The sequence below is a fragment of the Acinonyx jubatus genome, chromosome E2, assembly GCF_027475565.1.
Source record: "Acinonyx jubatus isolate Ajub_Pintada_27869175 chromosome E2, VMU_Ajub_asm_v1.0, whole genome shotgun sequence".
In the NCBI taxonomy this organism is placed as follows: domain Eukaryota; kingdom Metazoa; phylum Chordata; class Mammalia; order Carnivora; family Felidae; genus Acinonyx; species Acinonyx jubatus.
Window position 1 is genome coordinate 41,117,376 of NC_069396.1, and position 23,004 is coordinate 41,140,379.

The window sequence follows — 23,004 nt, forward strand, 5'->3', positions numbered from 1 at the left end:
CCAGGAGGAGGAATTAAAATAGGAGTGAAGCCTTTAGTGGCCTAGGGATTTCCACAGGCTTCCAGAAGATGGAGAACGGGAAGCGGAGTGTGGCTGACTAACAGAGGAAGGAGCAAAGTGGGGGGTACTGAACTTCCCTCTTCTGCTTCCTGAGAATCCCCAGCCAGCCTCTCAGCAGGGAACTTGGACGATCTAGAAGTGCCCTTCAGATGATGCTGTTTGGAATTCTTCCAGTAAAACTGCCTTCTTACTGCCCTGGCTTCCTGCAGGGCTGTGATGCTCCTGGGAGCGAGCTCTGCCCAGCCCATGTGTCTTCAGTCAGCTTTTAGTGCTCCTACTCCGTGCAAACACACATCCGGGATCCGTGGGCATTTGAAGAAAGCTCCCGCCTAAAAACAAAATGCTTTTTTTGAAAAGACCAAAAGGAATTCTGAAGGAAACAAACTGTAGGCAGTCAAGAAAATGTTACGGGGTGCCTGGGTGGTTCAGTCTGTTAAGTGTCTGACTTCGGCTAAGGTCATGATCTCGTGGTCCGTGAGTTCGAGCCCCGCGTTGGGCTCTGTGCTGACAGCTCAGAGCTTGGAGCCTGTTTCCGATTCTGTGTCTCCCTATCTCTCTCTGCCCCTCCCTCGCTTGCGCTCTGTCTCTCTCTAAAAAATACAGAAACATTAAAAAATTTAAAACAAACTTTGTAAGTGAAGGTGGTATACTCAAGATTATTAGGAGGAGGAGGAGAAGCCATGTCCTTGCTCTGACAAGCTCCAGGCACCTGATTAGTCCATGGAATGCCTGTTCGAACCTTTTGATTTGGAGCCCAGGAAAGCAAGTGCCTCATGGCAGGAGTTTGGTGCTGAGAAAAGATTCAGGGGGACTTGTCAAGTTAGGCGTTAGAAAATACCAGATTGAGCAAACGTATAGTGGCTGTTGGGGATGAAGTGAGCAAAGAGATGGGAGTTTTTGTGGTCTGTGCTTTATTTGTGGGGTTTCGGTTGTTGGTGTTTTGTAGGCTCTCCAAAGAAACAAGTTTCCGGGACCTAGCCACACTGAATCCTACTCTTGGCCTCCCATAGCGAGGGGCTGTGACGTGGTGGTCATTTCTCACTGCGGAAATGACCCTCTGCTGTACCTTCCGCCACTCCTTACGATTCTGCAAACGGGGGGCTGCTACAAGTCTTTGCCGAGCAGAAACGGAGTAAGTTGGAGACGATTTTGTTTCACGGTAAAATGGCTTAAAAATTTATTTTTAAGGTTTTAAGTTTAACCTAACCTTTGGTGAAGTTTGCATTACATTACTCATTTGATTTCCATGAGAGGACAGGAACTTATCAGAGTCATTGACTCCGACAGTGAGTCTCACCTTGAAGTCCCATGATGGCCATTGGCTGCCAAGAGATTTCTGGCTTTTAGGGATGGATGTATAGCTTATAAACTTACTTCACTGATTAAATTCCTCTAGCTGTCATGGTAACTGTGTGAGATGGGCCATGTATGGTTTTCACCACTTCATGGATGAGAAAATTAGCCTCATGAAAAGTTACTGGTACAGATGCTGAACAGCTGAGAAGTTGACAAGAAATGGGATTAGAGTTTAGGTTTTCCTGTCATCTCGTCCCATATTCTTTTAATTATTTCCGAACACCCCCCACTGTTGTGTAATCTTTTGTTTTCCTGTATGCAGGAATCTGCGGGTGGTGGAAAGGAGAGAAATGGGGTGTGGGCATAGGGGATGGTGGGGTAGTGACACCTGCTCTCGGGGTCTGGGTGGTCAGGGGGACTCTGGCACGGAGCACCTCTGTCTCAGACCTGTCTCAGAGGCTGTGCTATGGATGGTTCCGTTACTCAGCAGAATGGTGAAAACTGGCAGTAAGAAAGGACCAGTCGTGCTTAGAAGAGATGCTCATTTTTCTGATTCTGCCACGTCGTGTCATTTTAATGATTTCCTTTTCTGTACTAAGTTATTATGTGTTGGTTTAAACATCTACACCCCTCAGTTAGTGGTTGACCCCTATGGACGAGATGTTGATTGTTCTCAAATAGAACCCTGGCTGGTCAGAAATTATGTCCGGGTCTTGCCTCTCATTCCTTCTGCTTTCTCCACGTCTCCATGGCCAGCCTGCTTTCACACCTGCCGCCCGGAAGCTGGCCCCCACTGGATCTACGTAAAGGAAAGGGGAGAATCGTTCTTGTCTTCGGCAAATTGACGCCGTATGTCCAGGAGGGTGTTGGGCAGGCGGTGCACCTTCAGGAGAGAACTATGGGATGGTGGAGGTCAGGGGTCACATGCTGCTGTAGCAAACTTAATCTCCTAAGGAAGAGATGTTAATCTTTTCAAGGCCCCATTCAGGGGGCAGTTATTTCCCCTGGTACTTAGGAGCAGGAGCTCTGGGGCCAGACCGCCTGGGTTCAGATCCCATTGCTACCACGTATTAGCTGTGCAGCCTTGGACAACTAACTTTACCTCTCTGTGCCTCAGACTCCTGAGAAATGAGGTAATAGTAGGTCCTACCCTGAAAGAGTGTTTTAAAGAAAAAACGAAATACTTGTGACATGCTTAGTATAAGCCCTAGGAAAACCTGGGTCAATGTGTCTAAATCTGTTTTAATCATATCTTTTCTGACCTACATGACAATGGAGACAGAAAAAAAATTTATGTATTGCTTACTCTGTAGAAAGAGATGTTCTGCATGCTGTGCATATACTCTGTTCAATTCCTAACTTTTGTCCAAGATTATGTGAATTTGTTTGTCTTCGCAGCCTCTGGCAGTCATCGTGTGCCCTGGGTGGAAAAAGGCCCAGTTTATTTTTGAATTACTGGGGGACTATGGCATGTCCCCCAGGCCTCTTCACCCAGTGCTGTTAACAATCGGACTCCACAAAGATGAAGCCAAAAACATGAAGCTTCCAAGGGCTTGTAAGCATCCTCCTCAAGCTGTTTGGTTTTCCCTGCAGAGCACAGTGGAGCCCTGCCAGGCAGGCATGTGTGATGATGCAGCCACAGTCATCACCGGTCCAGACGGCACTGTGGGTTACGGGTGGGGCTGGTGGGTGAAGGCGCTCTTGGCTTACAGCCGTTTCACTGAAAAACGACATGATTTCATTCACTTATCAACTGTTTATCGACTATCTCCTGTCAGATGTTGACTAAACTCCCACCCCCTGCCCTCGAGGAGCACGAAACCTGGTGGGTGCCCAGGTATTTAACCAGATACAGACAGGTGTTAGCCTGGACGGGCGGGCCGCACCCACGTGAGCAAGAAAACCCAAGGTTTTGTGTCCTTAGACGGCAGTTCTACAAAGTGTGTGGCATCTTAGCAAAGGAAATGTTGGAAAAACCTGTGAAAAATCTGAAGTGTTAATTTTTCTTAAACGTAGGTGACATAATTGTGACGACACCGCACAGCCTCCTGAGACTTCTCCAGTATCAGAGCTTGTTATTTCTCAGACTCTGTCACCTCATTTTGGATGAGGTGGAAGTATTATTCTTTGAAGCTAACGAAGAAGTAAGTATGGTGTCCATTGAGATGTCATTATCACTTGGAAATAGATATATATATGATGAAAGTCTCACCTGCTTTTAGGAATCTGGAAAAGCGTCTAGTTGGGGAGGAAGCCAGTTCATCTAAAAAAGTTTTCCCTTTAGAACTTTGATCATTGTGAAGAAAGAAAATTTGTCTGAAATTGTCTTCCCAAATTTTAAAGTTCTCTTTGAAGAGCAAAAATTCTTTTCCAGAGAGGTTTTCTACAATACCGATATTTTTGCGATTATGGAAGCAATAGGTGTTATTTTAGAAAATTGGGGATACAGAGAAGAGTACTTGAAAAACCCCAGCGTCCGTAGTCGGACACTCAGAGCAATCACTCTTACTGTTTTGGGGTAATTCCTGTGTCAGTACCTACAACTAACAACATCAGGCCTTATTTTATGGCTAGTTTATAACTTGCATTTTCCAGTAAGCCGCATCATGAGTATTATTAGTAATTATTCTACCGCACGATTGTTCACTGGACATAGGGAGTCCTGTGGGTGTAACATAATTTTTTAAATGGTCTTATTTTTGGACACTTAGCAGTGTGTGTGTGTGTGTGTGTGTGTGTGTGTGTGTGTGTGTGTGTGTCTAAAGAACATACATCTTTCTTGCATGTTTCCCTTAGGATAAATTCCTAGGAAGGGGATTAATGGATCAAAGACTCTGAATTCTTATAAGAAGGCATTTCTTGGGCACAGCATAACACGATGACCACAGGCATTTCATTTGGGAGCAAGGACACCCCCAGGTTCAAGTCTGGGCTTTGTTACTTGCTGACTGTATGGCCTGTGCAGGGTTTCTGAATGCCTCTAAAGCCTCAGTTCTTATTTGCAAAACTAATATCCAGAATACTGCATCATATAGTTGCCTTTCTGAAAGCAGAGACCGATTTACGCTCCCATGGACAATGCGCCACCACACCACATGCCCTGGGGCCCCCGGCACTGGTCCGGCTTGGTCCAGCTTTCATTTCCAGTCTCCTCGTTACATATGGTGTCTCGTGAGTGTAATCTGTACTTCCTGGCTGACTTGTATACCGGCCACTCCTACTGTTCTTGTGTGAACTGCTTGTTCATTTTCTCTGCTTATTTCCTGTTGGCAGGATCACCTTTTTCTAGTCCATTTGTAGAACTTTTTATGTAAGGATATTAATTCTTGGTTGCATATGTCACACGCATTTTACCCAGATACCGTTTGTGTTTTGATTTTGTTTATACTTAGCATTCTCTCCTTTGTAGTTTTCTTCTTTTCTTTGGAAAGGCCTTCTCCACTCCAAGAACAGAAAGTGTGCAGTTCTTTACCACTTATGTTCCTGTCAACCAACTATTATTCCCTTTTGAAATAAAAATGAAATCAATTATACTCACTTTTTTAGATGTTCGCTATATTAGATAACTTTAAAAAAAACATTGACGTTGAAGAAAGGGAATCTGCACCACATCAGATTGTTGCCGTTGGAGTTCATTGGAGCAGACATATAGAACAGTTGATGAAAGAGTTCATGAATGACCCCTACGTTGTGGTCACGGCCATGGAAGAGGCTGCTCTCTATGGCAGCGTCCAGCAGGTGCGGGCTCGTGGGCGTGGGGTGAGGGCGGTCAAGGGCTGAGGAACACAAGCAGGTAGCCTCCATTTCATGGCTTAATAAAGTAAAATTTTGCAGCTTTCATCTACACGAGTCTATAATCGTGTATTTAGATTTATACTGTCGTTCTATACGTTGTTTTCTGTTAAAATCCTAACTTAGCGATGAAAAGTGAAGCTGGGGCACCTGGAATGTGTTTAAAACCACACTGTTTCTGTCTTTCGTTACCAGGTAGTGCACCTTTGCCTGGAATGTGAAAAAACCTCTACTTTACTCCAGACTCTAGATTTCATTCCAAGTCAAGCACAAAAGACCTTGATCTTCACCGGTTCTGTAGCTGAAACAGAAATCGTGTGTAAGGTGAGCCTTCTATATTTTTTGTTTAAACCATGATTGAATCTCAAAATCATCAGAGAATTACCAGGTAGTTAAATATTTGCCAGGGGAATAAAACTGTACAAGTTTATCAGTCAGAGGAGGAGGTGGCTGGTGCTGCAGAGAATAGGCAGCAGTGAGAAAGGACAGTGGGGGTTGGGGGGTGCTGGGGGGGCCTGGAGGGAGGAGCTAAGTAGGTGGGACCATCCTTTCCATGGAAGCAGACATTCCCCAAGGAGGGTGCTTTGTGCTTTGTCCTTAAAAGGATCCCATTCACGAAGAAATGCCAGCGTCTTCTGTAGCCTCTGTTTAAAAAACCAGAGACAATAACACCAAGAGATAGCATCATATGGCTAGAAAAACCAAATAAATTGTCTACAGATTTATGTAATTAATCTAATTCTACATAAGTTAATACTAAAATGTGTAAATGAAGCCAAATACAAATTAAAATACAAGAATCAGTATATCCACCTTTCAGCAATGATGAACTGGAGGTCTTGTGAAAAGATGTGATGTGTGTTGGCACATAAATTTGGTGTCTGTGTGTGTGTATACATGTATATCCACGTGTATAAATACATCTATATATGCGCGCATTACTTAAAAGGAAGGAAAATGGTTTTAGCAAAATAATGTTTGTTTCAGTTGAGCAAGCTTTTAGATACAAACTGTAGAATTTTAGAAATACATTTATTTAAACTTACAATCATCTTGTTCTTACAATTAGTGGATCGATGAGATAATACCCTCACAGATAATTTTAAATGTTTTATACTGGTAATTATTGATGGAACAGTTAACTTTAAGCTTATGTTCCTGACTGTGAACTGGCTTATTTGGTTTTATCTTTAGGTAGTAGAAAGCAGTTCAATATTTTGCTTGAAAATGCATAAAGAAACGGTTTTTAATTTAAAAAGTGTTTTAGAACAGTGGAAGAAGAAGTTAAGTTCTGGCTCTCACGTTGTATTAGGTAAGTGTTTTAATTTCTACTTATGTTTAGAGAAGGCTGCTGAGCCAATGGGAATCATGTCTTCAGCTTATTTGAATATCTCGTCTCCAAATTTCTCATCACTTCGCAGATCTCCTGAGAATTTATTAGTAACGTCAATCTCAAAATGAAAGTTAAACTCCACTAAGATTTTGGTGTTGAGGCAAATGCGGGGGCCCCCGGAGCACTCGTGGCAGAAGACAGCAGCCCTTAGCGCAGACGTTGTCCCTGGGGCTGCAGGTTGAGGGCCACCATCTCGTTTGTGTGTGTGTGTGTGTGTGTCTGCGCACGCACGCCTCTGACGAAATCTGTCACAGATGGTTGTGAACAATGACGTTAGAGATCTGAAAGTCAAACTGTAAGATAAGTGAAAAATAGATGGGCAGCCTAGATTTGTATAGAAAGGGGCATTTTCCAAGCTAAAGTTAGGGAGACGACTTTTCTCTGGAGTGTGATCGCGGGGCTGTGACATTTTGGGGGGGGGGGCAGTCGGGGAAGGAGTTTGTTGGCACCTACACAGTGAAGTGCGGTAGAGACACGTGTTGAGGTACGGTTACAGAATTGCTGTGTAGCGTCAGTGCAGGGAGCTACGCCTCATCTGTGGTTGTCGGATCCTTGTCTCCAGCCTTAACTGACGACTGCATACCACTCTTGACCATCACCGATGCCACGTGCGTGATTCACTTCAGCTTCCCTTCCTCACCAAAGATTTTTGGTGGGCGTCTGTATTGCATGTCTGACCATTTTCAGAGTCCAACCGAGCAGGTTTGATTCATTTTCGTTATCTCTAAATATTCCTCTGGCATTTTCTGTGCAATGAGAAATGCAGAGTCTGCGGGGTTTTATCAGTTAGACTGGGATGGACGACCTGCTTCCTTTATTCGCCCCCGATTTTAAGGGTTCTCCTGCAGAACAGGGAGATAAGAAAACCAAATCTGTCTTGCTGCTGACGGAGAGAAATGCGTGCCACGCGGTGGGGGTCCTGCGCTACCTGGAGCGAGCTGATGCCAAGATTCCCGTGGAGCTGTATGAGTTTACTGCGGGGGTTCTGGAAGCCAAAGAAGATAAGAAAGCCCGAAGGCCTCTTTGTCCGTATCTTAAGTCTTTTGGTTTTTGCAAGTAAGCCAGTCATTTGTTTAAAACCTTGAAATGTACAGTAAAGTGCACAGTGATATACTTTTACTGCTGGAAGACCTTTACATATGTACGCACAGTATACACCGCCACCCAGTCCTAGAGGTTCTCCCCATGCTCCTTCCCAATCTGCCCTCCCCTGGAGGTAACTGCCCCTAAATATCTGTCAACATTGATTAATTTTGCTCGTTTCCCAACTTTATATAAATGGAATTGTACATTCAGCTTACTGTCTGCAACATTCATCTCTGTTCCTGTGTGTATTGGGTGGATTTATTTATCTGTGGATTTAATGGCTCGATACTCTATTGTATGAATATATCACAATGTATACATCCATTTTCCTGTTGATGGGAGAGCAGTTGTTTCCAGCTTTTGGCTATTATGTATGAAACTCCCCTGAACACTCTTGCACATGTCCCTTTGTGGAAACACGCACCCATTTCTCTTGGGTGTAGACTTTGGGATTGCTGGGTCATGGGGTGAGCGCCTGTCTAACCTTCCCAAGGTGTGTGACGGGTTCATGACCCCGTCAGCAGTGTGTGGGAGAGCAGAGTTTCTCCATATCCTCACCGACAACACGGTGTTGGCGGGGGTGGTGGTTTCCATTTGTATTTCCCTAGTAATTTATGATGTGGAGTGTCTTTTCGTATGCTTCTGGGACATTTGACCGTCCTTTTCTTGTGAAGTGTCTGTTCAGTTCTTTTGCCCATTAAAAAAAAGTGTTTATTTATTTGGTGGGTGAGATGGGCAGAGAGAGAGAGGGAGAAAGAGAGAATCCCAAGCAGGCTCCACACTCAGTGCAGAGCCCAGCCCATGGCTTGATCCCTCAAATCACGAGATCATGACCTGAGCCGAAATCAAGAGTCCGAGGCTTAGCCAGCTAGAGCCACCCAAGCGCCCCTCTTTTGCCAATTTTTTAAATTGGGTGTTATTCTTTTTCTTACTGCTTTGTAGGAGTAGTTTATTTATTCGACATATAACTACTTTGCCAGATATATGCCTTGAGATCTTCTCCCAGTTCATGGCTTGCCTTTTCACTGTGCTTTTAAATTTTTACTTACTACTTTTAATTAATTAACTGATTAATTAATTATGAGAGCAAGGGAGGGGCAGAGAGAGCAAGGGACAGAGAGAATCCCAAGAGCCAGAGGTGGGGCTTGAACTCCCTAACCATGAGATGATGACCTCAGCCAAAATCAAGAGTCAGATATTTAACCGACTGAGCCACTCAGGTGCCCGCCTTTTCATTGTAAGTCTTTTGGTGAGCAGACCTTTTTAATTTTGATGAACTATTTCATGGTTACTATTGTTTAGTGTCCTTATGTAAGAAATATTTGCCTGTCTCTAGGTCATGAAGACATTCTTCTGTATTTTCTTCTAGAAGCTTTATGGATGGTTTCACACTTAGGTATATAATCTAGAGTGAGAATTTTTGTTTCAAGTGTGAGGTATGGGGCAAGGGTTACTTTTTTCCATGTGGGTAATCATTTGCTCCAGTGGCCTTTATTTAAAACATCAATGTGTTGTCACTCAGTTGGTGCCTTTGACATAAACCAGATGATAGCATACGTGGTCCGTTTGTGGACTGTGTTACATTGGTCTCTTTGTTCTTACACCGGTACCACACTTTCTTAAGTACTGTAGCTTATACTTTAGCAAGCCTTGGAAGCTGGGATGCAAATTCTCCAACTTTGCTCTTCATCAAGGTTGTCTTGACTTTTAAGTCCACTCCATCTCCACATACATTTTGGAATAGGCTTGTCAGTTCTTCAGAAACATTGTCTGAATTTTGATAGCATGTGTGTTGATACTATAAATCAACTTGGAGAGGATGGTTATCTTAACAGTCACGGGAGCCTTCTCCCTGATCCGGACATGATACCAGTGCTTGATCTGTGATCACTGGGACTGGGTAGGAGGAGTCTAGTATCTATCAGATAACTATTGACATTAACTGTTTTGAATTATGGTACATTAAACAGGTTATTAGTGGCAGTTTCTATTATGCCTTTAAACAGAATATTGACTTTTGAAACAAGCTCTGTTTTCTCAGTTTGGGTTACAGAGCGACTTCTGGTTTAGAGGTTATTAGTAGCCTTTGTTGTGGGTTGTGGGGATGAATTTCTGATTTCAGGGTCTTTGTTTTGGAAGTACATTTTGTTCATTTACAGACTGTCTAGAGAAATAATGAAGTAACTCTTGAAGTTTATTTAGTGTTAATTAAATTTTAGGACCCCTTTTCAGTAATGTGCATGTTGTTAGTGTCTAAAGTATTTAAAATGGTTAACTTTAAAGTATTTGGGATAAAAGTTCTCTGATCTCAATTACAGATTAATTTTCCTGAAGAATACTTTAAAATACATTAAAATTACTGTTTTTTTGTTTGTTTTTAAAACCCAGTTACTTTTTTTTTTCAGAGACAAAAGGATCTGTCCTGATCGACACCATATTAATCCAGAAATAGACATGCCAAGGAAATTATCCAACCAAACTCTACCAACATTTGGATACATCAAAGTAAGTTTTGCTGAAGATCCTTTTGTCCAGTAATTAATGACCATTTTAATGAACATATTCCATTCATAGGAGCAGAATAATTATGACGCTATTAATGTACCACCATTAATGTGACAGTAGCCATGTGTCCTTATGAGATGCCTTATTTCAAGACCCCAGTTTATTTAGAAAACCAACATCAAATGGAGAAAATAGATAAACCAACCTCAACAATCAAAGGATTTTTTCAGTTGTACTTTCAGAAAGAAAGTTGTTTCCATTGGGGACTATTAAAAATAGTGCAGTGATAACATATGTCTCTTCACGATATCCATGGTCCTTTGAGGAAATGCTGAAATGTAGATAAAGTTGCTGACTTAAGAGTTTGTCACTTTCTTTTGAACCCTTTTTAATACTTCTTCTTTTCTTTTGTTTTTAAATTTTTTTTTTGATGTTTATTCATTTTTGAGAGAGAGCACAAGCAGGGGAGGGGCAGAGAGAGAGGGAGACACAGAATCCAAAGCAGGCTCCAGGCTCCGAGCTGTCAGCACAGAGTCCAATGTGGGGCTCGAACCCACAAACCGGGAGATCATGACCTGAGCTGAAGTCGGACACTTAACCGACTAAGCCACCCAGGCGCCACTCTTCCTTTCTTCTCGAGTTCAGGACTTCTTTTTACCTTCCCTTTTCCCTAAAGCAGCTATGTTCTGCTCATTTGTGCCGTTCTGTCTCCCTAGTTCTGTTACCTCATTTCTAAGTTTTTCTGGTCTGTGTTTCTTTATACATGTTGTTTATCATGTATGTCTCTCTCTCTATGTATATATGTGTATATATGTGTGTGTGTGTGTGTGTGTGTATGTATATATGCATATATATATATATTTTCTCTCCCTCTCGAGAGGATTATATATATATACGTATACGCGCGCACACACACACACACACACACACATACACACACACACACACCTGTGGGGCTTGAACTCACAATCTCAAGATCAAGAGTTGCATGCTCCACTGACTGAGCCAGCCCAGCTCCCCATTATTTTCTTAATTAACAAGAGGAAAGGTAGCTTGTTTTCAAGTTGAAGGGTACAGTTTTGATCTAGGTTGTGGATACATCTTTCCCAGTGACTCCCCCATTGTCTGTAGGGACTGTTACTCTCCTTATTCTCTTTTTTGTTATAACTTAATATGGGATTTGGTCTTAATACTTTGCTACAGCTCCTTTTGAGATAAAATATATTTCCCTTGAATTTTAGAATGTCTGAGTCAGGGTAACATTGATAATTTCCAAGTTTCCTTTTCTGCTGTTTCTTTCTGGTAATTAAAATAGGTGGGGACATAGTTTCTGAGATTGTGCAGATTTCCTGGCTCCATTTCTGTCTCCCACATGCATCTGGCCCTTCATCTCTGTTGTCTTTGGATGGATAGTTTGGAGACTTCCTGGGGCTCCAGCCTTCACCCACTGTTGGAATGGAAGAAAACCTGCCAGGCTCAGTTGCTCCCGTCTCACTGGCCCTCCCCCCACCCCGCCCCGCCCCCGCCCCCACCCACGGTGTTTTCACTGAGTACCTGTAGCCACTTGCGGACTCCTGTGTTTAGGCCCATCTGTGTTTAGGCTCTTGCATGTGCTTCTTCCTGCACAGACAGTGATACACGCAGGCTTCGTGATGCGGCTGGGTTTGGCTCATCTGCTTATTTTGTTGTTATTGTTTAAATTAATAGATACTTTACTTATGTATTTTTAAATGATTATTTTTAAGAGAGAAAGCACATGTATGTGCACACTCACGAATCAGGGAGGAATAGAGAGGGAGACAGAGGATCTGAAGCGGGCTCTGTGCTGACAGCAGAGAGCCCGATGTGGGGCTTGAACTCACAGTGACATTGTGACCTGAGCCAAAGTTGGACGCTTAGCCGACTGAGCCATCCAGGCACCTCTAGATATTTATTTTTTAGAGCAGTTTAAGTTTACAGAACCACTGAACAGAAAATACAGAGTTCCCGATACCACCCCAACAGCTTCCCCTATTAGTAACATCTTGCATTAGTGTGGCACATGTGTGACAATAGATGAGTCAGCGTTGATACGTTTAGTTGTTAACTGAAGTCTGTAGTTTACATTAGGATTCATTCCCTGTAGCAAACATTCGGTGGATTTTACCAAATGCAGAGTGACACATGACTCTACATTGGTGCCACAGAACTCTTCAACAGCTCAGGACCCTCCTGCACCACCCTTCCTCTCTTCCCTGAAACTCTCAGCAGTTGCTGATACTTTACTGTCTCATATTTTTGCCTTTTCTAGAATGTCATACAGTTTGAACTGTACCTTATGTAGGCTTTTCTGGCTTTTTTCATTTTTCAAACTGGCTTCTTTTTATCCCTTAATAGGTCATTTCTTTTTATTTCTCAGTATACCTTAGTGTATCCATTCACCTTTTGAAGGACATCTCACTTGCTTCCATGTTTTGGCAATTATGAATAAAGCTATGGTAAATATTTGTGTGCAGGTTTTTGTGCAGACGTAAGCCTTCAACTCATTTGGATAATGACAAGGAATGAGATTGTTGGCTTGTATAGTAAGGCTGTTTTTCTCCGTAAGAAACTGCCCCACTGTTATCTGAAGTGACTGCACCATTTGTATTCCTACCAGCAAAGAATGAGAGGTCCTGTTGCTTCACTCCTCTCCAGTAGCTGATGTTGTCAGCGTTTCAGATTCTGGCCATGCCAGTAGGTGTGTAGTGGTACCTGATTGTTTCAATTTGCAGTTCCCTGATGATGTTTGATGTTGGGCATCTTTTCATGTGCTTGTCACCCGTATGTCTTCTTTGGTGAGCTCTCTGTTCAGGGTGTTTTGCCCATTTTTTAATTGGGTTGTCTGTTTTCTAATTGTTGAGTTTTAAGAGTTCTTTGTAGATTTTGGATACCAGTCCTTTATCAGATACGTGGTTTGCAGAAATTTTCTCCTAGTCTTGTGGCTTGTCTTTTCGTTCTCCTTAGAGTGCCTTTTGCAGAGCAGAGGTTTTTAATTGTAATGAAGTCCCAACTTCCCACTTGTTTTTCTCATGGAATCATGCTTTTGGCATATCCACAGAGTCATCATGAAACCCAAGGTCACTTAGATTTTCTCCTTTGTTATCTTCCTCATCTGCTTTTATTTTGGGGTCTGTGGGGATATTTTGTCGATTAGCTTTGTTGTAAAGTATGCCCCCGGTATTTGGTTTTGCCATCTCATTGCTCTGTCTTTACATGGGGATTCAGAGTCAAAACACATGACACTTCACCACTGTCACCTTCCCAGAACCCCTCTAACCAGATCCTCCCTTTTAATCTGCTCTATTGAGGTTCAGTGTGCATACAGTAAAAATCATTATTTTAAATGTGTAGTTTGTTGAGTTTTGAGAAATATGTACAGTCATGTAACCACTGCCACAGTCAAGATATGAACATTATTATTGCCTCAGAAAGGTCTCTCCTGGCCCCTCATCCCCAACCCCAACTCCTGGCAGCCACTGGACTTGCTTTCTGTCACTAGACCTTTGTGTTTACTAGAATTTCTTGTAATGGAATCATACAATACGTAGTCTTTTGAGTCTTATCTCTGTTATTCAGTGTAATGCTTTTGAGATTCACCTTTTTCCTTATCGAGTAGGATTCCTGTGGATTGCCTGTCTGTTCGCAAGTTTATGCCATTTGAGTTGTTTGCAGTTTCTGGCTGCTGTGAATTTCTGTGTTACAAATCTTTTTAGATCTGTATCTTCATGTTTTTTGAGTGAGACAGTGGAAATGCTGGCTCATATGATTGTGTGTGTGTGTGTGTGTGTGTGTGTGTGTGTAAGAACTCGCCAAACCGTTTTCTATAGTGGTGGTACCATTTTACATTCTCACCAGCATTGCATATAAGAGTTTCAGTAGGTGCATATTCTCAATACATGGTGTTCTCAGTCTTTAATTTTTGCCACCCCATTGCATTTGCACAGATAATCTTATTTGCGTTTCTCTGGTGATAATCTTGGACCTCTTTTCACTGCTCATTTAATGGCCCTTTGTATCTCTTTTATGAACTCTCTTTTCACACTTTTTGCCCATGTTTTTGCCTATTTTTAAATTTGAGTTGTTGAGTTTAAGAGTTCTTCATGTATTATGGGTATCCTTTGTCAGATAAATTGCTAATATTTTCCCTCGGTTGAAAAGCAGAAGTTTTTAATTTTGATGAAGTCTTCTTTCTCACTTTTTTATTTTACATTTTGTGCTGTTCATGCCATAAGAAATCTTTGCCTGTCCTACGATTGCAAAGATTTTTCCCTATTTTTTTATTCTAGAAGTTTTATGGTATTACATTTAGGTCTGTGATCCATCTCAAATTAATGTGTGTGTGTGTGTGTGTGTGGTATGGATAAGGGACAAGTTTTTCCCTTATAGATAAATGGTTGCACTAGCATCATTTATCATAAAGACCTTCGTTTCCCCTTAAATTACACTAGTACCTTTGACATAAATTAGGAGACCATATTTGTGAATTATGAATTTTTTCTTCTATTCTTTGGTCTGTTTGTGTACCCTTGTAAGGTGCCACATTGGTTTGACTACTGTAGCTTTATAAATAATCCTGGAGACTGGTAGGGAGGTCTTCCCAACTTGCCTGTCATCTTTAATATCCTTCTGACATTGAAAAATTTTAAAGCAGCTTGCTAGTTTCTACTTAGAAGCCTGATGGGATTTCAAAGGGCATTGCATTGAGTCTATAGATTAATATGGGAAGAATTGACAATAAGTATCTTAACAATACTGAGTCATCTTGTCCATTTACATGGTGTAGCTATCACTCCATTTATCTAGGTCATCTTTAATTTCTCTAAGCAACGTGTTATAATTTTCGGTAGGCTGATCTTGTACTTACTCTGTTAACTTTATCCCTCATAGGTCATGTTTTGGGACATTAATGTTATTTTTCTTTAAACTTCATTTTCTGATTATTTAGAAATGCAGTTGATTTGTGTGGCCTTACCTTGTATCCTGCGACTGTAGCAAAGTGAATTACTTATGTGCAGGACTGTTGGTGAGAGTGGAGTCAAAACAGGCAGGGGTGTGACTAGAAGGGACCCTTCTGGTGTGCCCAGGACCAGGGATTTTCTGGGCACATGGGATGTTTAGTGCTGAAAGCAGGAAAGCCCCAGACAAACCAGGATGAGCTGGTCACCCTTTCTGGAGGCCTCCTTTGGTCCACAAGCTTCTTTTTGCCCCCTCTATTCTGCCAACTTTATGTGTCTTCAGATGTGCTAATGCCATGCAAAGGTGATAACCACAGACTGCCACATCTGGGGCCTGGATTTTGTTCACTGTGTGTGCTGAGGTCTGTGAGGCTTAACACAGAGGCTCCTAAATTGGGAAATATGGGGGAAAAGAAACTCTCCTCTTTACTCCTGTCACCTTAAAACAATCATCATTAGCATCTTAGTACATTTAGTTTGTCATTTTTCTTTGTGCATCCTTTATTTCTTCTTAATTTTTTAAAATATTTATTTTGGAGAGAGAGTACGAGCAGGGGAGGAGCAGAGAGAGAGGGAGACACAGAATCTGAAGCAGGCTCCAGGCTCCGAGCTGTCAGCACAGAGCCTGAATACGGGGCTCAAACTCGTGAACCGTGAGATCATGGCCTGAGCCGAAGTTGGACGCTTAACCAAATGAGCCGCTCTTTGTGCCCCTTGTTGTGCATATTTTAAAAGATTTGTCGTTGGTGTGTATATTATGTCCTGCTTAGCTCTCGGAACGTCATAGCGGGCATATTGTCCGTACCACCGTGTGGTCACTGTCTGCCATCATGCAGTGGGCCTCTGAATGGTGGGGGAGAAGGCTTCCCTGGCAGAGGCCATCTGTCATGCAGGAAGGGATGCCGGGCTCCCTGCCTGGGATGGCGGCGGGCCTGAGTAAGCACTGAGCGTGTATTCAGGCAGCTTCCTCCACAGTGCTGCAGAATGGCTGGCTCGGGACCCGTGACAGACATGCTACCTGTCCTCCTGTTGGGAGGGTCTGCAGTGGACAGGTGAGTCAGAAAGATGGTGACACGTGCTGTGGAGAAGGTGAAATGCAGCAGAGTCCCGGGGGGTATGCTGGGTACACATGCTGGAGGACAAGAGGCCTGTGGAAACTGTGGGCAGGGAGGGACTCCGAGGGGTCAGCTACACTGAGAGCCGAATGAAAAGAAGGATCCGGCCACGAGAAGATCTGGGGAGGATTGTTCCGGGGAGAGGAACCAGCGAATCCCCACAGCAGAGTTAACATGGAAGTGTTTGTGGCACAGGACAGGGCTCGTTGGCAACGAGAGGGGGAGAATGGCCAGCAGTGGAGCCCCGGGGGCGCCACAGAGGAGGACCGTGGGTTGCCAGCCCCATGACATTGATCGTGAGGGGCGACCCTGCCCCTCCTTGCCTGCCCCTGCCTCCCAGTGAGCAGCACCTTCTCGGCTGGTAACTGTTCTGTCCTGGTGCCTGCTGCCGGTAGCTCGTGACTCCCCACCTTCACGTGGACGTTTTGCTCCGTGTCTAGACTGCCTTCTCCATGCTTTTGCTAACATACGTGCTCCGCAGCGTTGCTCCTTGTGCACTGCCCACCCCGCATACACTTGCCTGCGCAGAGCTGTCTTTCCGCTTATGCCGGCTGCGGCACATCTGTCCGCCCGTGGGTTGCTGGGGGTCCCTCTAGGACATGGCTCGTCTCGTATCCCTAGCGCCTCCTACACGGTAGGCCCTCGATAGGGTACTGCCTGTTACGGGAACACAGCTCAGAAAGAGCTCCAGACCCAGGGATGCTATTTAAGAACAACAAAGTGCAGTTAAGTAAACAAAGGAACACTTACAATTTATAATGAAGCTTTAAAGTAATGAGGCTAACAAAGTCTTCCCGTAGGGTTTAAAGTGAAACCACACTTATTTGTGAGTCCGCTAAGGTTTCCTGTTGTTTGTTGGCCTGTTTCCTCGTTTGCATTTCCGTCCCTGCTGGCCTGCTTTGGGCCCTTCGGTCACGTGCTGATTTCGGCAGGTGCCTTTTTGGCTTAGATTGAGTTTGTTTTCTAGATATGTTTGCTGTTTCTTTTTGTTCCCCCAGATAATACCCTTTTATATTTTGAATGCAACGCATTACTTTGGCCGTATAGTTGATAAGCACGTGGATCTTTATGCAACCCTTAATGCTGAAATGAACGAGTATTTTAAGGGTAACAGCAATAACACAGCTGTTGAAAAGGTGGAAAAATTTGGATTATATGGATTAGCAGAAAAAACACTTTTTCACAGGTAAAGGTCTATTTATTTTGTCTCTAAAGTTGGGAAGCATTTGTCCCAGTGGTTTCGAATCCCTGTTTTGACCCGTGTCCATGTGACCCAGTGTGCACGTACGCAGCCTGGCTGCCGGCCAGGAGGGTGGTGGCAGCATCGCGTCCCCCCGCAGCTGCCTGGCACGGCACCGTGCCTGTGACTTACCCAGCCCTGGGCTCCTGAGCACAGAGCGTGGAGGACAGCATATCACTCACACACCGGTTCCTGAGCCGTCGCTCTGTGCCCCCTACAGGCACACTTACATCATTCCTGTAAAGCTGTAAAGTGGGTCCCATCTTACAGATAAGCAAGTTGAGCCCCGGCGAGGTCACCTAGATTATGTGACCTCAGCTTAGTAAATGGCACAGCCGGTGTTCCGACACCGGCAGTCTGCCTCAGGGACCTGCTCACGCCTGTGGTTGGCAGTCCAGACTCTGCTCGGTGGAGCCTAGAATGAGAACCTTTGAAAGTTCACCTTACTGTGTTGATTTTCGTTGTGTTGTCAGATAAGGGGATTTACTCCATTCAACGGTACTACCCAGTTTTTATTCTTCTACGTACTTGAATTAAGCCATTCTGAGTGCTCGTGACAGCTCCAGTTAATTTTTATTTCTAATTTGGAATAAAACTGTGCAGTTAGGGTCTTTTTATACGTTTTGGATGTAATGACTAGGTTGAGGCAAAGATTGTGTTCTTTTGGGATCTCTGTGTCAAACTGAAGCCACTGTTGTTGTTCTCCAGGGTTGAGGTGTTGGAGATGAGCCAAAAAGCAGACAGCTGGGGCCCGGACAGCGTCCTTGTCAAGTTTATAGACGAAGGCCGGACTGGACTCGTCACGAGACACCAATTGCTGCCTCTCCCAGAAAATTTCCACGCTCTGCCCCCGCAGGCGGTGGAGTTCATTGTTTGCAGAGTGAAACCCGCTGACAACGAAGTTGAATGGAACCCAAAGGTAAGTTATTTTGGCTCTTTATGTCCTGTTGACTTTGAGAATATACACAGAATGGAGGTTTATTTGAGTGTAGGCAGAATGCGTCCTGGTCCTGGCCAGTTAATGCGGCAGTTGCTTGGGTCCCTGCTGGTGCAGGAATGCGCTGACAGCCGCCGTCCCAGAGCCAGCTCCCAAGCCCCAGAGAACTGCCTGGCACCGTCGTCATCATTAGCGCTCACGGTCTTGGAATTGGTATAAAATATGCATTGCTATGCAATAAATTGGCTGTCAGCTCGAGAAGAAACAGTGTAAGCTCCAGGCGAATGCCCCTGGCAGACGGGGGTGGGGCCCCCGGGGGCCCGGGTGATGGATATTCTTTGGCCAGGCGGGGTAGCTCCCCTGCGGTTGGGACGATGGTCAAGGAGAGAGAGTCTGGAAGGGACATTTCCTCTGGGCTCCTCAGGAGGAATAGCTAGCATGTCACCTCGCAGACCGGATGAGGCACTGAAGGTAAAGGTGCACGGAAGACTGATCCCACGTGGGCTCACCTGGCTGTCCAAGGCGGGTGGGCTTTCTCGGAGGTAAAATGTGCCTGAGAGAGTACTCAGGCACGTCTGGTCTGCTGTGGGCTCACGTGAGGGAAAAACAGCCACGTGCCTGGGAAAGGGTACATGGAAGCCCGGGGCCCCTCAATTCCAGGGCGCTTCGTTCTCATTGAGCTTCCAAAGAAATGGGCATCCATACTTTGAAGACTTGTTCACAGAGGAGAGAGGATACTTGGCCACAGTGGGAAACATGCAGCTTGGGAGTCCAGAAGTGCCGTGTGCACTGTCCTTACCGAGCCCCACGGCTCAGTACCCTTGTCCACAGAGGGGCACCATGGCCTCTGTGACCCCCCTCACGGGGAGGTGGGAAGGCACAAGGAAATACACGAAACAGGTTTTTGCAAAAGTACACAGCATAAACGGGATAAGAGATTTTCTTAAAGCTTCAGATAAGTTACCTCTTTTACTTTTTCAGATCACTAGGTACATTCATCATAAAATCATCGGGAAATTGCATGATGCGAAAGTGATACTGGCTTTAGGAAACACAGTGTGGGTCGACCCAATGGTGAGTGTGTGTTTTTCTTTAAAGAAATCTGTGTTTGAATGGGCCCCTGAAATTATTCATATTTATTCTAATTTGTGGCTTGAATAATTGTTTGCCTCGAATAAATGGAGGTTTGGGGGGATCTCTGTGTTAGGGAGAGTTGGTTTTTTACATATTATTTGGGTCATGAATTTGGTTGTAGATTTCATGTATAAGAGAATCCTTTACACTATAACCCAGCACTCATGATGGAGACAGGCGTTTTGAAACTCTCCTTGCTCCATGTGACAGTCTCTGATATTTATAATTCTATTCTACTTTTTCAAGGTTTGGTTGTACACTATTAAGTCAGTTTCACAGTCCTCTGTCTCCACTGGTGGTGGTGGCCCCCACGTGGGATCGGTCATGTCGAGGATTCTTGGGCTTTCAAAAATAGGTTTCGGGGCGCCCGGGTGGCTCATTCGGTTGAGTGTCCGACTTGGGCTCAGGTCATGATCTCACAGTTAGTGAGTTTGAGCCCCGCGTCGGGCTCTGTGCTGACCGTTCAGAGCCTGGAGCCTGCTTCGGATTCTGTGTCCCCCCTCCCCATCCCCCGTTCGCTATTTCTCTCAAAAATAAACAAACATGTAAAAAAAATGTTTTTTTGAAAGGTTGGTTGAATTATGGTTACAGTTTCTGCCTCATTCCTTCAGCAAATATTTATTGAGCACTAATATTTACGTGTTAGGTCCTTTGTGGGAGCACTTGGCTTCTGTCCATGAACAAGAACTCCTACCCTGAGAACCCTGCTTTTCAATTTGAAGTTTTGCTCCATTGGACTTAAATTAGTATGATGATAAGATTTAAAGGAATCCAGTTCTTAAGAACTGTTCCACTGGAAGTTATTTTTATGAGACTGGAAAAGCCTTAACACCTGCAACAAGAAGCTTGGGTGTAAGATTTAGGGGTTCAGAAGAGAAAATGATTTTCACTAGAGAAGGTAGAGGTTGCCAGTTTAGGTAAATGAAGATTCGGGGTCTTCAGTTTCCGTAATAGTCAATATTCTGGTTGTTTAATGGAGAAGAAAAAACATGGAAACTTGATTAACTGATTTTGAAGACTATAGCTGAGAAAATGAAGAAGCTAAAACAGAAAACCCACCTGGCGTCTGCTCCCGCAGCTCCGAAGTGTAGCGCTGTCCGTGGCTCGGTGGAGGGGAGACAGACCCCCACGCCTGCTTCCTTCTCCACCCAGCCCAGCTCGGCCCCCAGTCGAGTGGAAAGAGGCGCCTGCGCCATTCCCAGGTGGGAATGTGTTCTCGGTGTTCACTTCGGAAAGTGCTCCCGCTGCTTCCCCTGCCATGAAGGGACTGCGCGGTCCTGGGTCTGCACCTCCCGTCAGCAGGAATCAGGATGCTGCAGAACTTCATATTCTATCCACATTAAAATTGATGAGAGTATTTTGGTCGCAGGAAAAAACCCAGTGGAGGAAACTGTCCAGAACATGGGACTTAGGGCCTTGGCGTAGCCCCTCTCTGGGCGCCAAAGTCTCCGAGCCTTGGGGTCCTCCTTGTTAGGAGAGGTGAAAATACTCAAGTAATTAAGTTAGAAAGTAAGAGTTGTGTGTGTGGTCCTTGCATTATAGATTGCTCTCATCTGGGGGTTTTACTCCAGGATTCAGTTTTGGGCCTCCCAACCCCAGACCTCACCATACTTCTGCAGTGTGGGGGCAGGTTCTGGAAGCATCTCACGTGTGACTTCTGATGCGGCAGAGGGAGGCCCATGTGCACCAAACATTGCAAAATTCCTGCAAATGTGCTTTTTCTTTGATTCAAGGTGCACGTTACAAAACTGTCAAATCTGAAAACTTCTGTCATTGATTATAACGTTCGTGCTGAAATTCTGTCAATGGGAATGGGCATTGACAACTCAGAGCATATGGAATGCCTGAAGACGTTACAGGAAGGAGTTAAAACGCCACCCGGTGAAGAAAGCTTAAGCCAAGCCCCGTAAGTGGACTTTTTTTTTTTTTTTTTAACTTGAGAGACAGTGTGTGTGTGAGCAGGGCAGAGGGAGGGAGGGAGGGAGAGGGGGAGAGAGAGAGAGAGAGACAATGAATCCCAAGCAGGCTCCAAGCTCAGCGTGGAGCCCGACGCAGGGCTCAAATCCCACAACCCTCGGATCACAATGAGCCAAAATCAAGAGTCGGATGCTCAGCTGATTGAGGCACCAGGCACCCTTGTAAGTGGATTTTTGTCTCCCTTTTGGAAGAGCTGTTTTGGGGGACTATAACTCACAAGTGTTCGAGATTTTTTCTTTCTTTCTTTCTCTCTTTTTTTTTTTTGAAAGTTGACTGGGTTACTGAGTCTCCATGTCTCCATCGCTCAGCTTCGATAATTTCTCAGACTTGGGAATCTTATTTTATCTACACCCCAATGCCCATTTTTTTGCTTTTGGTGGAATAAAACAGATGCCAGATGTATTGTTTTACCTGTATCTCTTGCCAGATCAGCTTTTGTTATCTTTTCTCCTGACTGCACACACACAGAACAGTATATACACCGTAAGTGTAGTTTGGTGGGCTTTCTGAACACGGAAGCCAAGCCTGAATCAGAAAGAGGGCGTGAGTCCGTGCCACCCCCTGCCCCTTCCCCGAGGGCAGCTGCCACCCTGACCTGGAAGAGCATGGATCGCTCTACCCTGATTTGTACTTTGTTCGAAGGGAGTCAAGCAGTATGTCTCTGGTCTGGCTTCTTGGGCTGGGCACAGCTTGTGAAATCCATCCGTGTTGTGCGTGTGGCTGTAGGTCGTAAAATCTTCCTGCCACATGACATTCCATCGTGTGAATGTACTGTAGTTTGTTCACCCCGCCTGCTGTTGGTGGGAGGAATCTCCCCGCTCTGAGCCGCTTCTGGTAGTGGTTAAGACACATTCTCCTGCCTGTGTTTTGGTGCATGTATAGGTGTTAACTCCTTGAGGCTGGTATTTTGCAATCTGTGTGTGTTGTGTGATGAGCCCGGGTTGCATCGTTTTCACTTCTCTTCCTTTTATGCAAATATACCTGAAAAAAAAAACAAACTTGGATTCTTCGACACTTTGTGGGACTGTTGCTTTCCTCTACTCAAAATTCCTTGACTTCCTGCCTCTGAGACTCCATCACAGCCCACACACCCCGCCACGTAAACGGGACAGTCTGTGTGTCTGGTAAACATCAACGTCCCACAACTTCACCCTCACATTTGTTTGGCTTTCTTAACGTCAGGACAGAGTTACTTTGTACTCTTTCAGTTTAATTTTTGTGCCTGTGCACCTTTTAAAAATCCATTTTTTAAGGGCAGTTGCCACCTTCATTTCTATTCATCCTCTCCTTCATGAATAAAAGGACCAGTAATTGCTTTCCATCTTTTCCTAGTGTAGGACTTTCTTTCCCTGTTTTTTTCAGAAGAAATAGATAAGCTTGACATTGTAGGGTGTAGTCTTTATTATAACCAAGATTAGAGACATAATCTGATTTTTTTTTCAGATGGGCTTTAAAAAAATTTTTTTTAATGTTTATTTACTTTTTGAGAGAGA

At 44.3% G+C, this 23,004-nt stretch overlaps 1 protein-coding gene across 4 annotated transcripts in view; it reads left to right on the forward strand.

Annotated features, from left to right (window-relative positions):
- TDRD12 (tudor domain containing 12) overlaps window positions 1-23,004 on the forward strand; it is a 71,544-nt gene that overhangs the window by 37,437 nt on the left and 11,103 nt on the right. For 2 of the 4 annotated variants that reach the window (XM_027044581.2, XM_053211394.1), the window contains 13 exons: window positions 1,007-1,192; window positions 2,755-2,911; window positions 3,373-3,500; window positions 4,903-5,094; window positions 5,344-5,472; window positions 6,343-6,460; window positions 7,104-7,243; window positions 7,377-7,597; window positions 10,033-10,132; window positions 17,222-17,409; window positions 18,172-18,382; window positions 19,382-19,474; window positions 21,268-21,440. In XM_027044581.2, coding sequence (XP_026900382.1) covers window positions 1,007-1,192; window positions 2,755-2,911; window positions 3,373-3,500; window positions 4,903-5,094; window positions 5,344-5,472; window positions 6,343-6,460; window positions 7,104-7,243; window positions 7,377-7,597; window positions 10,033-10,132; window positions 17,222-17,409; window positions 18,172-18,382; window positions 19,382-19,474; window positions 21,268-21,440 — 2,036 coding nt within the window. Of the gene's footprint in view, window positions 1-1,006; window positions 1,193-2,754; window positions 2,912-3,372; window positions 3,501-4,902; window positions 5,095-5,343; window positions 5,473-6,342; window positions 6,461-7,103; window positions 7,244-7,376; window positions 7,598-10,032; window positions 10,133-11,447; window positions 11,644-17,221; window positions 17,410-18,171; window positions 18,383-19,381; window positions 19,475-21,267; window positions 21,441-23,004 lie in introns of those variants that run through there. The other 2 variants (XM_027044583.2, XM_027044584.2) reach the window with 2 other exon arrangements.